This window comes from Neopsephotus bourkii, unplaced genomic scaffold (assembly GCF_033783945.1).
Source record: "Neopsephotus bourkii isolate Nb327-2 ecotype Australia unplaced genomic scaffold, CSIRO-AGI_Nbou_v1 NB_756, whole genome shotgun sequence".
NCBI lineage: Eukaryota > Metazoa > Chordata > Aves > Psittaciformes > Psittacidae > Neopsephotus > Neopsephotus bourkii.
In genome coordinates this window covers 361,269-376,169 of record NW_026901254.1, presented here as the reverse complement: position 1 = coordinate 376,169, position 14,901 = coordinate 361,269, and the positions used below count along the sequence as shown (strand labels likewise).

The window sequence follows — 14,901 nt, the reverse complement described above, 5'->3', positions numbered from 1 at the left end:
CTTTACTGTGTAGTATTTTGGACAAAAATGCTGAACAGCCTCTGGGGATGGGGAGGGAGAAGGAAGAGGAAGAAAGTTTTCAATTTCTTCGAGTAAGCCAAAACCAAATCGCAATGTTCCACAAATGGTACAGACAGTATAAGGTCCTCACGATCAAGGTCACTAGGAATGGTGATAATCACCACACCAGCCCAATGACTGTGAAGTGCAGGATATAAAACCACAAACAGGCTAAATGAGCAAACATTTCATAACTGAAGTGTGTTAAAAGGAAAATGAATCTAAGCAGAAACTGAACTCCATGTTGTAATCAGCCCTTTGTCAGCTTGTTTCAGCAAGCGTTCCAGAGCCAGATCCACAGCTGCTACCACAGCTGGAAGCATGAAGCCTCCTGAGAAGCCAGTTGCAGACTCAGATGCTGCTGTTTCCTGTTTATTATTATAGTGTAAGTTTGCATATAATTTACCATGTTCGCTGCAGATGTATTTATTTTTATTGGATGTTCGTGCTAAAATGTATATGCCTATCATTTGGTGAATTCACATTATTAAGATTGATATATACTGTCTCTTTGCAAAGGAAGCCATTTGTTAAAAACCATACAATCTTTACCGTAAGAAGAGTGGAAATAAAAAGAAGAGGGAAAGAAGATTCTTCCAAAAACAGAATCTCCAAGCCAAGCTTAAATGTGTAAATAAGTCAGAAATTTTTTTCCACATTTGATTTAAAAAAACCCAAACAAAAAACAAACAAAAAAAACCCCCAAGGAAATATCTGTCCATGTATTTAATGCCCAGTTGCAAGTCACATATATGCTCTTCAAAGTGAATTCTACAGTAATGATGTCTGTTATTATTATTTTTAGAATGTCCAGAAAACAACATTAAATTCTGAACTATGTTCTAGAAAATAATTTCTCTGGAACCAGAATAAAACTGTTATTTTGTACTATAATGTTGTTTTGTACTATAATGAAGGACCACTTCTAATAATTATATCAAATAATTCATGGATCAATCAGTAACATACCAGCAAATACATTGTATTGTTACTTCATAATTTCATACATTTCAAGTTTACACTACCCTTTAAGAAGAAACAGGGATCATTTTTATTTTTCACAGGTATCCAACTTTCTTTTTTCTTTTTCTTTTTTTTTTTTCTTTTTTATTTTTATTTAAAGCAGCTCTGCCTCTGGCCTGCTAATATTATTTTCTACCTGCAGTACAAAAAAAAATGGGTAAAGTTTGGTATAAAATTATTCCTAAGGAAAATCTCTCCTCTTACATCATGAAATCATCTAGTATGACAGAGTTAGTACAATGTTTTTTACATCCTTTCCTTCATCTGTCCCAAGTACAGAGAAATGCACCAAGTCCCCACATCCCAGAAGTCTCCAGCTTCTCAAACCTCTCCAGGGGACTGTGACCAGCTGGCTTAAGATCGTGCAACCCTGTAGATTTGTTTACTATTCACATACTAAAATATGTTGCTTCCGAGTCTATTAAATGTTCATCTATATTTTGTTGTTCCCAGAATACCAAATATGGGCTCAGTTACAGTGACATTAAGGTGTTAAACTGGTTTTACTATCTAAAGAAGTGATAATGGTATAAATCATCCTATTATCAATATTGAGACTATGCTAAACTACACAATGTAGTCTAAAAATGGGGGTTTAAAGCAATGTGAAAAAACATGTGTACTCCAGCCTTTAGTACTCCAGAACACCAGAGTAGGAGTTCAAAGTTTCTGTCTGTATTTGTGAAACAGCTTTAAACTGTATCGATTCGTGTAAAACTTAATCTCATGGCACTTTTAATTAGGTGTATAAAATATGCTATTGTAAGGCCATCCAAATATCTTGAATTAAGCTAGTTATGATGAGCTGTAATAAAATGGAGTATTATTGAACGGAATTATAAAGATCAGATTTTTCTTGATAACCAGAAGTTTCAGATAATTAGGATGTTTCTTTATAAACAAAACAGACTTCATACTAGTTTCTGAAATGACTTCTTACAAAATATTCTAAAAAAAACCTGATATGACATTTGTTTTCTGGATTTTTTTTTAAATAAATCCAAGCATCACTAGCAAAAAATAAAGATAACTAAAATCAACTCTTTATCTTTCCACTATGTTGTGTCTTACCTTGTGTATTAGCATGAAAGTAAAATAATAATTATGTCCTACAGTCAACAAGAAATTATATATATTGCAACCCGTAACCTTTATTATAACATAATATAAAAGGTAGTAATAATATATACAATTGTTTGTTTGATATCTACTTGTCATAGGAAAAAGTATTGCCATATTTCAAAAATATCAACCAGTATTTGAATTGGATATAAACACAGATGTTAATTCAACTACTGACACATTTCAATATGCTTTTAAGTATCATGAACTTCACCATACTGCTTCTTCTTAAAAGACACAGCACTACAAAGGAATTACATATACCAGTTTAAATTAATGTGTGATTACACATAATTTAATTTATGAAGCAGCAGCTTTGTAAGGAAATGCTTCTAGAGTTATTTTACAATAAACATTTGCATCTGTCTTTCTAACACCAAACCTCTGAACATTTGCATCTACATTCAGATTTGCACATGCGAATAGTCCAAATGGCCTCAAAAGGGCTATTCAAATAACAATTTTTCAGGATTGAGATATAAAACAGAGTTTTTAATTGGTGGTCATGCAGAAGTGTGTTTTAGTAGGAAAAAAAAACCCGACAAACCAAAAACCCAACTGAAAAACAAAATCAACCCTTCTATTCCCAGTTAATTTTTATTAGGACTAAGACTGTCCTATACAAAGCTGAATATTTAAGAGGGAGATAGTCTGACTTCCTTCCACTGTCACAGGACATGAAGTATGTAATGAAGTATCATTTGCGGAAAAGAGGAAAACCCAATACTTAATCCATACTATTGTATGGGAGTAATACTCCCATACTACTCTATTGTACTAATTGCAATTTCTGTGTCTCGTTAAATTTTGGAATACATTAACTTGGAATACTCTAGCTTAGCCAGAATTAGTTAACATTTTCTTTATCTGTACATTACAATCACATTTAAATTAAAACAGAATCCAAGTGACTACTTATAATTAGCATTTGTCACAGGTTTTTTATCACTCCTGTCTGTTAGACTTCATTTTTAATCAATGAAAAGGATGTGATATTTTTAATAGTACCTGAATTATGCAGTTCTAAAACTAGCAGACATTTCAAATGAGACAAAGTATTCATAGCAGTAATTAGTTGACCATACAGTTTATAACTGATTTGGGTACATGTCTTCACAGGCTGTGTCAGAGAGATGCTATTGTAAAGTTTTTATGAATGTAAGAAAAGTGAAAAGAAAACCCTTTATGATGCTAATAAATAGTCTAACTTAACTTCTAAGACCATGCACAAGATTTCATAAACATTTGAACTAGTTTAGCAAACATTTCGAAAACTGTGTACTGTGCTACAGATTTTAGATGTGACAGCTGGCAACATAAATTTTCTGGATGATGATCGAGTCAATGTTAGTGCAGCTGTAGCAACACTAAGACATGCAAAGGCTTAAAGTTTAGTTTCAACTGTTTGAGTACATTTTTCATAAGATTCATGGATTGCCAATGATTTATGCTCACTACATAAATTCTAAATTGCCAGTAAAAATAGGAAATAAAATTTGAAGCCCTTAAAATTATTTTTGGAAGTGTTTTTCAACTGTACACATAAGGACTTAGGGCAAGGCACTAAATTATCCATTTCCTGCAAATAAGTAAAACTTTAAACAATAATAGTCCTTCAGAAAGGAAACAATATCTGTATTGAAATTAATATAAATATAATTTATGCATATTAATATTTTTATTGCCTAAGTAATTAAAGCAAAATATTTAGCCTACAAAATTTTTATTAGAAGCCAAAACGTGTAGTCGTGGGACGCTTGCTTGAGCAAAGGCTGAAGGTTTTGGCCATGGTTCTTTAAAAGTAGCCAATCTCTAAGAGGGGGATTAAAAACGAAATACTGATTCTCACTGCACAGAATACAAATCCTTGTCCATATAGTCCACAGCTTTATTCTGTGCTACCTTGCAGCACAAAGCCTAATAATATATTTTTTATATCTATTGTTATTTACATAAATTACAAGGGGCTAACCCTTGATCCACAGAAACATTTTCCCGTAAGTACTACTTTGCCTCATCAAAATCTCCCTGTGAGGGATTTTTTTAAAGTGCATACAAAGTCCAAACAGATGGTGTTAACCAGTTCTCTTTTATCTTCTAACTTGAAACGTGCTCAAAACTTTCTTTCCAATATTTTCATATACTTAAATCCATGTTCAGTGGATGGTTTAGTCAGAATTATTACCTTAGTTACTTGTTTTGTTAAGAAATAAGGCTCCACATTCTGCAATTTAGATCTTCATCAGATTTTTAGCAGATTAGCGACTTCATTTCTGAGTTATGTTAGATCCCCCTGATACACCAGAGACAAATACCAGCAAGTCCTCTCCTAAAATTTTTGATTCGTTGAAGTGTAATGTTAATCCTGTATCTTATCTCCTCAGGCCTCAACCTCTAATTTTCACTGGACAAATTAGCTCCCAAGCTAACGTCATGCAATGAAGATAGCTACACATAAATATAAATGTAGTTTCTCTTCAATATACTTATCCTCTCTAATTGGATTCTTTACATGGCTATAATCCCACAAATCAAATGATTCTGTCAATACCTTCCAACTTCTGAATGCTTCACTTTTTTTACAACTGTAAGCCTAAGGAAGAAAGCTATAGCTGGAGTGAACTTGTATCACGTTCATTCATTACTTAAATCTGTTCACTGTGTAGCATATCTGGTATTATGCAGTCCACTGCTGAAGCATTGCGTAACATTCTGCACATGGCACAACAGACTTGATAAAATTATCCTGCATGTACTCTGTGAAGTTTGCTAGGGTGCACATTCTGAAGTGAAATTACAGATCTTTGTTCTGGGTGCATAAAGCACTTTTAAAACATAATCTGATTGTATTTTCTTTGAGTTTTTATAATCTTTTATCACCTCGTCCCATTTTTTTCACCTCTGTGCTACTGTTTTTTTCTGTTTATTACCTGGTTCTTGATAGTTCTCTGTTTGTATGTTCTTGTATTGTTTTCTTTCTTTTTCTTACTAATTATTAAAATATTATTTTGTTTGTGTGCTCTGCTTCTGTTTGACCATTTTCTGCCTCCTAATTCTTCTTCTCTGTACATGCCTTCTCATCCTGCTGCTTTATCATTTTTTTATGCCGTGTGCAAAAAAAAACACCTGCCACAGAGTTCATCAGATTACAGACAACAAATATATGGGAATGTTGTAGAATGCTATCACGGAAACAGTGATTTCTGTCGCATCAGTGTTTAAGTGCCACAATAACTGCCACTGGCATGTTACAAATGTCTTAAATATACAATCTGTGGGAAAAAAAAAAAAAACAAAACAGAAGGTTGCCACTTCCCTAAACATGTGGAAACTAGCAGACAGATGGTAAGGTGACATAGGAAGCTCCAACATTAATCTAGAGTACACCACAGGGATTTCTTTTTCACCTGCGGTTTACATGTTCTGAACAAGTTGTAAAGTCAATTTGTGGCAAACAGTGGGGACAGAGACCTAAACAACAAACCTCTTAGAAGTTGGTCAGGAAGGCAAACCTTGACTCTGCCTGACAGATTAGAAGCTAGTTAAAGTCTTTAGACTCTGGTACAAGTTACTGTTTCTTAATACAATGAAACTCCTTACTTTTTGATTCAATGATTTTCCATATGAAACTTATAACCAAGCTAGGGAAAAAGGACCCAAGCATTTGTGGATTACCCTTACATGTGTGTTAAAATCCTTGGGTTGGACAAGATGACCTCCAGAGGGCCCTCTCAACCTAAACCGTTCTGTTACTCTGTGATCCTCAGACGGAGGTGTAACTACAAGTCAGACCTCTCACAGGAAATGCTCAAACTACCACATTATTGTGCAGAAAGTGAGCAGTAGGATTACCTGTTTCTGAAGGAAAGGGAGATCCCAGTATTCCTAGACTTTGCTTCTGAGGTATCTACCACTACCTATTTTCAAGTCCAGGTATTTCCTGAGCATGATGTAATATGCATTACTAGCAATCCTCAAGGGATCTCACTGTCGAGTTTCTCTTTGAAACTATGTGAGCCTTTTTGAATTCACAAGGAACTTCACAAATAATCTTAGATGAGTAGCTCTGTGTAATGTAAAAGAAAATGGACATGAAATGAATATTCAAGAGTCAGTAACGTTCAGGATCATTTCAAGTTTAAAAGAAGGTACTCTGGAGAAAGATGAATACTGGGCAATTCCAGTTTCATACACTAGAGGCTCCAAACATTTCAACACCTGAAGTTTTCAGAATAACCTATATAATATTTTTTTCTTAGCAGTAGATTTATACCTTGATTTTATGGTGTATGAAGTGATATATTATCATTAATATAATAAAATAAAAGCATGCAGGGTATTTTTCTAAGGAGCAGACAATAGTGTTATGAATTCTCAGCAGCACAAAATAAATTTTATTCTGGCATCAATGATGACAAAAATAAGTAACAATAAATTTGTGTAATAAACTGGTTATGTTTATACACACAGATTATTCATTTAAATTTCTAGAAAACGCTAGTTACTATTAGTAGTTACCAAACACAGAGAAAAATTACTAAATATATGGAACTGTAAAAAAAACAAGAAACCCTAAAAACAAAATGAAAAGCACAATAAAGACTATTATTTCAATACCTCTAAAATGTAAAAATTTGGTATTATTACTTTCCTACTGTACAAATACCTCCTGTAACAGCAACTCCAACAACTCTGTATTACTTAAGAATCTTTATATTTACCCACGCACTGGAATATTCATATTCCTTGCAGATTTAGCAACATCTTCAAATTTTTCTATGCTTTCTTCAATTGAACAATTAATATTCATTTTGCTAAATGTTTCAGATGCTGCACCAAATACTGAGACTTCTGTGGCCCCTGCTGCAATCTGCAAAATACATTTCAATAAAACTGAATCATAATATTACATTAGAAGATTTTGTTAAGCACTTAATTCTGTAAGACATTCTAGAATTTTAAGTACATTATAAGTACATAATCCATACCTAAAACATACATTTAATTCCAACTTTTTTAAAATCCATTGCATAAAACCAGATTGAATTAAATTTTGAGTTCATTCACTATGGTACATTTCCTTCCTTTTCTTAGCAACTAGGAAAACATATTTTTAAGGTGATAAATGATTAAGGTATTACAAAAGGAAATCACATGAACCAACTATAAAAATAACAATGATTGATACTTGTATTAATTTTTCAGAAAAGGAAAAGATCATATAACAGCTCTGAAATATTTATCCTCTCTACAAAGCCTGTTGCTTATGAACGCCAGGAAGTCATTCTCATGTTTAGGAAAGCTCTGTGCCTGCATGTGCCTAGAGCAGCAAAAAAAACCAACAGGGATTGCCTTGTTAGAGCCAGCTCTAGGATCAAGGCCTCCATTGGTCTTGGTGTCATAGTCAATACGAAGCATACGGAAAATGTGTCTGTGAGAGACTGCTGAGAAGAAGTCTCAGAGCAAATACCAGTCTAGAAAATGTGTAAATGTGGTGACTTCACTGAAGAAGCAATTGACCTGACCTGGTACTCAGGACCTCCATACTCAGTAAAATCAGCTAATAACATGAGGCAAACTGGAATGCTGAAAGCCAAATGATAGAAGAACCAAACATTTAACCTGAGGAGAATAGCCAGTTCATTAATTCTCATTCTCTAGTGAGAATATTCTTGTTCTATGAAAAGGAATGGAGCTTTTTGCTGTACTCTCTGCTTCTGCAGGATAATGTCCAAGCTTCAGCAATGTTTACAGAAACAAATAGAAATAAAAAAAAATAGAAATAAAAAAATAGAAATAAAATAGAAATAGAATAAAATAGAAATGAAAATAGAAATAAATAGATATATTTATTTCAAATAGAAAAAAAAACCAGCAGCAAGAACGAACTCAGCAATCACCTACAACTATGTCTGCCTTGTTTTCCTTTCATTGTATCACTAAATACAGTATAGAGATACAGCAGATTTAATCAACTCATACAAGCTACTATTGCAAAGTTGTGGCACTATCAATCTGCATTTTGATAGCTAAGTTGCCTATGTACAGAATTTTAAGATTTCATAAGTAGTATAGGAAGTGAATGATAGACTATATCACAGATGTCCATCAAGCAGTATGCTTTCCAAACATGGCTTGTCCTATATCAAGACAAAAGCATAGAAGCATGAAAAATTTTCATAAAACAAAAAAGTGTAAAGATGTGACTAGCAATGTGTGTGTATGTATGTTTTAAGAAGACTGAACTCCTCCATTTTTGCAATTCCAAACATTCTGAGTCTATAATTTTGAATAGTTATTGAACTATTGAATATATATAATGAACTGAAAACATTTAAACTTTCAATCCCTACAAAACTGAAGTGCATCACTTAAGAAATCTAATACATTTCTATAAAATATTTTCATTTATGTGACTCCTTCCTCCTTCTTCACTACTTTCCAATAAAAGACATTCTTCAGAAACAAATCAAAGGACAAGGAACTTTCTCTTTATACACAAGCATCATTTATAGAAACTTGAAAAGACTGATCAATAATTCCATTAAAATATAAATATATAGAACATCATGATTTTGCCCATTTTTCACAATGAAAACAGAGTTTTTCATTTAAAAAGCTATAGTTTAGTTTTAACAGGACAGCTTACATGACATTAAATAACTAATGCTGCCAAACAGAAAGTATCTGAAACATGAAAGGTGCAATTGTGGACATTTATGAAGGCACTTACAGCAGCATGAAAACCATGAAGATTAGGTGTAAGAACGGGATACTGGACTCCAGGATGCCGTTCAATGCCCCTCATTACTTCTTTATGATCTGCCATCTGAAATATACAAACAATTTGTATTGATCAGGAGTTATTTTCTGATTTTACACAGACAACCAGAAATTGGCTTAGACGATGCTTTTGCCTTCATTAGGTATACAGTTCTAACAAAAAATATAGCAGTGAGGGGGTTAAATGGATGTTTTACAAGCATTAATTTTTTTATTTCTTAACCTTTGAGTCAATACTCAAAAGGTTAAGTTGCAAGCTTTCCAGTTCTATATGAATACAGAACTGGGGTTAAGATTTCAAAAGTGGGTTTGTTTACATGTATCTGTAAAAACATCATTTGCATCATAAATTGACAGACTTGCAATCATGCTGATCATCAAGTGTTATTGCAATTATAAAATTAATTTAATTGACTCGATAGCTGGAATTAATGGAATAACTGACATTTTAAAATTATCTAAATCTTGAAAATGTCAGCACTCTGATAAATGAGACCTCACAATCGTTAAGTGTGTGAACCCGAATTACTCAATAGTCTAATCAGCGTATTTGAAAAGACCAATCACAAGTCTATCCTTAAAAATATGACAAAATCCAGTTCTCTGTGTCACATAACATTTTAATATACTCAGATTATTTTTTTCCAAAAGAAGACCATTTCTTTATTCAAGCATTTGTTTTCTTCAGTCTCCACAAAAGAAACTTTGCCTTTTTAAAATATTCCTGCACTTTTCTCACTCAAGGTTAAATATACTCCATATACTAATCAAGAAAAGGGATCAAAGTCTTATTCATGTAACAAACACAGATAATCTAGACAAGCACACTGTCTTGAAAGAAGTGAAGGAAAAGTTAGTATTATTTTAATGGTGGCAATGCCTAGAAACAATACAGTTGATGAAACATATCCCTCTTATTTCATGTTTTACAGATTTTGAGTTAAAAAAAATTAATAGTGTATTTTAAAAGCTTTTTAGATCAGCTCTCATAAAAGCAAATCTTCCAAGCAAACAATATTAAATTGGATTTCTGATTCTATCCAAACTGATGAAAAGTCATTTGATGGGTACCATATGAAAAGATATATGAACTACAAAGCTTTTGTTACTCCTTACTCTCAATTGATATTTTATTGATAACTTTGCAGTACCCCAATTCTAAATATGCATTATTAAATTATACCAGATTATTAAGTGACAATACTACTGGGAACCTGAAATCTTCCTGTCACTGGTTTCCTACTACAAAAATGAACAGATTAAAAATATCAGAAAAATGCATGTATGTCTCCTTAAATGTAAACTCAACATGATCTTTAAGGAAGTGGGTGTGTGGTATGAAAAGTGCCTTTCGGCCAGACACAACTCATTTCTCATCAGGAAACAAGTGATGGCACGAATCAACTTTTTGTAATCGCTTCTACATAAACTAAGTCAGTGTGACCACCTAATACATCTGATAGCCTCACAAAAACCATTGGTAAACACCTTAGTTTTTTATGAATAATTCTTCATTCCTTCATTTAATGAAAATAATGTCTACATTTCTCAGGGTAAGGAACAATGTTTGAAACCAAATGATGAATTAAACGGTAAAAGCTGGAACTAATTCCACACTTTGAAATTACAGCCTGACTTAAAATACATTAAAAAACAAAAATGACACTTTTTTAACCAGTATAAAGCTGCCACAGTATAAAGCTGCCAGATCCAAATAATATTATACGTATTACATTTGTCCCGCTACTATTTTTCCTGTAAGTAAAATCCCATTTTAACACATATTACATGTTATAAGGTTTCATATTGTAATAAAATATTTTATTTTCCAAATTCCTTTAAAAATAAGCTTTCTAATGGTAGGTATTTATAATTTTTGGCCATTTAGGTTATAGGTGTGGGATCCTGTTTTATATGGCACCTCGCTACTGTAGAACTTTTTCTTTTCAGCTTTTTTCAGTAAAAAAATCTGTGCCAAGAAAAACAGTGGATGGGAAACCATAAAAGAGCTTTAAAATACTAAAAAAAGAACTAAGTGAATGAATGATCTAAACATAACCATGAATTCTATTCCCATGACCTATGAAAAGAAAAAAGGAGCAAAGAAAAGACAAAGTCGAGACTGCAATCCCTATCAAAGCAACACAATCTTATCTTTTAAATAAAAAATATTTTAAACACAAATTAAGCTATTAAGATAAAGTATTGAGACATGAATTTAAGATAAGACTGTTCATTTTTTTCTAAAACTGACAAACCTCTGCTAAATTTGGTACTCCCAATGGCTCACAGGAAAAGGAAATAATTAAACTAAAAAGGAAGAAATCTACCTTTGCTTGAGACTTTTTCTTCTAACATTCAAAAACCTACATTATTCTCTGCTGTTGTAACTGCCAAGTTTGACGGCACTTGGAAAAACTTAGCCTAGTCACTTTTAAAGGACACAGTATCATTGCCCCTACATCAACACCAAAGAAATTCTGCATTGTTGCTCTTCGCTTTTCCTATCATCCTTTCTTTAGACCCTTCCTTAGTGATCCCAAGAATACTGAAATAAATCAAAGGAGTCCCTCAGAGTGCTGAACAGTTCGCTCTGCTAATTCACGAATAAGTATGATTTTACTGTTTTGCCAAGAGGAATATAGTCCAGGCCCAGATGTATTCTCAGTTTGAAACAGACAAACTTTATGTATATTTGGACAAAAGATGTGCAATAAACAATGTTAAAAACCAAAGTATTTTCTCGAATTAATTTAATGTTTTATTATATAAAAAAACTTGCGCAGTCCTTACTAAACATATAAGTACTTAAATGCTCCTGTGCAAACAAACATGTAATTTCTTGAAAATTAGTTTAAATTATATAGACAAGTACTGACTTATTTTCTTACATACAGGGAATAATTAAGTTTGCACAAACAGGAGCTACGGAGTATACACTTCAGGACTAAGTGTTAAATCTCAAGTGAAAATCTGCCACGCCCAGTGCCAATGAAGTTTTGCTGCTGACTTCAGAAACATTAGGATTTCTGCTGAATTATCATGATTCATCAAAACTCAGTATGGCTGGCTGACAAGAGCATTAGATCTGCAATTAATTAACGTGCCTAACTACTGCTACATATATGAAAGTCCCAGATTTAGATCTTCCAAACACACTTTTAAATGTGGAAAATTAAATTTCATTTAGGGAAAAAGAACAATAACAAAAAAAAAAGGTTTTTTACCTTTTTTGTTTACATCAATGACTATTTGTCCTTGGAAGAGTAGAAAACAGGTAGGAACAACATTAAGTTATATTAATGATGCGTCATCATTCAAACTCCTTAGTTATGACTGAATGTTTACAGAGATAAACAGCAAAATAAGTACTTTCTTTGGTTCCATTCCACAGTACAAAATTATCATTGACTGTATTTTCTCTGTATTATTAATTGCAAAAAGTCATTGCCCTTTTATGAGCAAACTGAAAAAGGAGGACCACATGGTGGACAGATACACAGAAATGTACCAAGTGCAGCAGACATTCAAAAATGGGTGGCTTCAGGGCAGACTCAAGCTTCCACAGTAGTCCACACAACTCTCTTGGTTTGGTCCACACTGCTCTCTTGGTTTGGTGCTAGGGAGCACTCGCAGAAAGTTTATGCAGTTTGTACAAGCATCTAGGTTTTCCTGTTCTGGATCTCTGAACTGGTGTTGCTTCCACAAGAAGTCCTCTCCACCATGACTACTTCCCAGAGATCAAACTCAATGCCCTTCATCTGGATACTCAAAACTCAGTACTCTGCATCCCAGCTGCTTCATATTTTCAAATCTTTATCCCTATAGCTACAATCAGTATCCTCTATCCCAGTTACCCTTTACTCACAGTTTTGATCTATCATCTCCACACCTCTTAACCCCTTTCAGCATCCTGTGACTAATTCTCTCACTCTCCATTTAGTGCTGTAACTTGCACACCCTATGTAGTAATTATGACAAGCTGTATTCCTAGCATTTTTGTTGATCAGGACAGCAGTGCTCACCACTGAAGAGTTTGGCTTCCTGCACTCCAGACCAGCTCACTAATAAGACAGCAACTTGAGAATCTTCAATGAGCTGTGGAGCTCATCAAAAAAAGCTGGAAAGTGGATCAGCAAAGGCTCCCCAAAACAGCTCTGTTATGGAGTCTTAACATGGCCTTCCCTCCCCTTTCACTCAACTTCATAGCAAAAGTTGCTTCACAGCAACTTTTAAGCTGAGACACTTGCATGCTCCCTCCCTGCCTGAGAAATAATGCAGCTGCAGAGCAAGAGCCAAGCCCATGCTTTGCTGTGTACGTTATTGACTGGACTGTGACTACGTCTAGCAGACTTGACTTCCTGGCTTAACCTGGGATCTGCTGCATCACTATGAACTCACCTGAGTGTGTGTACTCTTCGCTGCCCTGGTTACCCTCACTGGATTTGCACTGCTCTTGCATACTGCTGGATTGCCCTCCAGTCAACAAGGCTACAGTCTTGGCTCCCTTATTAACATGCTTGGCTTTTCCCCTTCCCTTATGGAGCAAACTGCTCTTGCTGCCACTAATTTAGGGATTTAAGCAGCTTTCTGCATAGCTTACTGGCTCTTCTTCAATTTTGACTGCTTTTTAATAACTATTCCAACTTTACCCAACCTAAATAAAAGCATAAAACTTGAAAGCTGCCTAAATTGTGCCGGACAACAGTATCTGATTCTTGTATAATTATACAGGTTATACACTACTGGAAAACTCCACTGCATGTAATTGCATTTAAACATAAATTGAAATAGTTCTGAATGGTGATGATTTTACATACCTGAGGCACCCATTTGGAGGAAACAAAACTGGTCACTTCTATTGCAGGAAGGCCTGTTTTGGAAAGCCGGTTGATTAACTCAATTTTGATATCAGTTGGGACTATCACCTATGGACATGGAGACAGTCTATAGTGCAGTATTTCATTCAGGAAGAAACTTTCGTAAATGAAATGTTCTCAGTACATAAACAATGGTATTGTTTAAAATAATGAACTACACTCATATATTATACCATAATTGTAGTGTTTCTTGATAGTAGGAACCTACTGCATAAGGAAAGCATCAAGCAGTATACATGATCCTACTCCCTTTTTTGTCCACCACAAAAGAATGAGGAAGCACTTTTGTAACCACTGTAACAGGTTATAGATCTGGCCTCACTAATTCTTAGTAACCAAACACCAACCAGCAAAGAAACAACAAAGGAAATAGTAACACAGAATAGTCCAACCAGAGAAAAATGGAGGGAGAAAAGCTCCAGAGCTGAGACAGGGTAATTTCATTCTCTTATTACTACTAACATCTTTGATATCAGCACACCAATATATGCAAAACTATTCACCTATCCTCCTGCTTGTGGAAACAGATGACTGTTTTGATACATGTACCCTATTTTACAGTCTCTTTTAATCTTCTTCCATGCTTCCCTACCACATTTCAGGCAAGTAATATCAAAACTGAAAGAGCAAATTCTTTTTCTCCATGCCTGTTCAGGGGGAAGCATGACAAAACCTATTGTGCTATTCCTACTATAGTAGCACTTACAGCATGAAAGAAATGAAAATGAAGAAGGAAGCTTGAACTACTATGAAGATAGCCAGTGTTTCATTGCATTACCGATTATGTCATGACACGTTATTGACTGACAAGATAAATTCCAGAATAAGATATAGCAGTTGAGTAACATAAAGGCTTAGTTAACCAAGTGTAGAAAGAAATTATATTATTTAACACCTGCCTACATAGTAGTATACTTTTATTCTAATATACAAAAGTTTTTAATATAAAAAGAAATATATTTATAGTACGTAATAGAAAAAACATGATTAGTAGCATGTATGTTTTACACAATGAAAATAACACTGATATCCA

The 14,901-nt window shown here is 33.9% G+C and overlaps 1 protein-coding gene across 7 annotated transcripts in view; it reads right to left on the bottom strand.

Moving 5' to 3' along the window:
• HMGCLL1 (3-hydroxy-3-methylglutaryl-CoA lyase like 1) overlaps positions 1-14,901 on the bottom strand; it is an 86,397-nt gene that overhangs the window by 47,297 nt on the left and 24,199 nt on the right. For 6 of the 7 annotated variants that reach the window (XM_061354933.1, XM_061354934.1, XM_061354930.1 and 3 more), the window contains exons 3-5: positions 13,809-13,916; positions 8,939-9,034; positions 6,927-7,075 (exon numbers count right to left, since the gene is read on the bottom strand). In XM_061354933.1, the coding sequence (XP_061210917.1) occupies positions 6,927-7,075; positions 8,939-9,034; positions 13,809-13,916 (353 nt within the window). The remainder of the gene's footprint in view (positions 1-6,926; positions 7,076-8,938; positions 9,035-13,808; positions 13,917-14,901) is intronic. The other variant, XM_061354932.1, reaches the window with a different exon arrangement.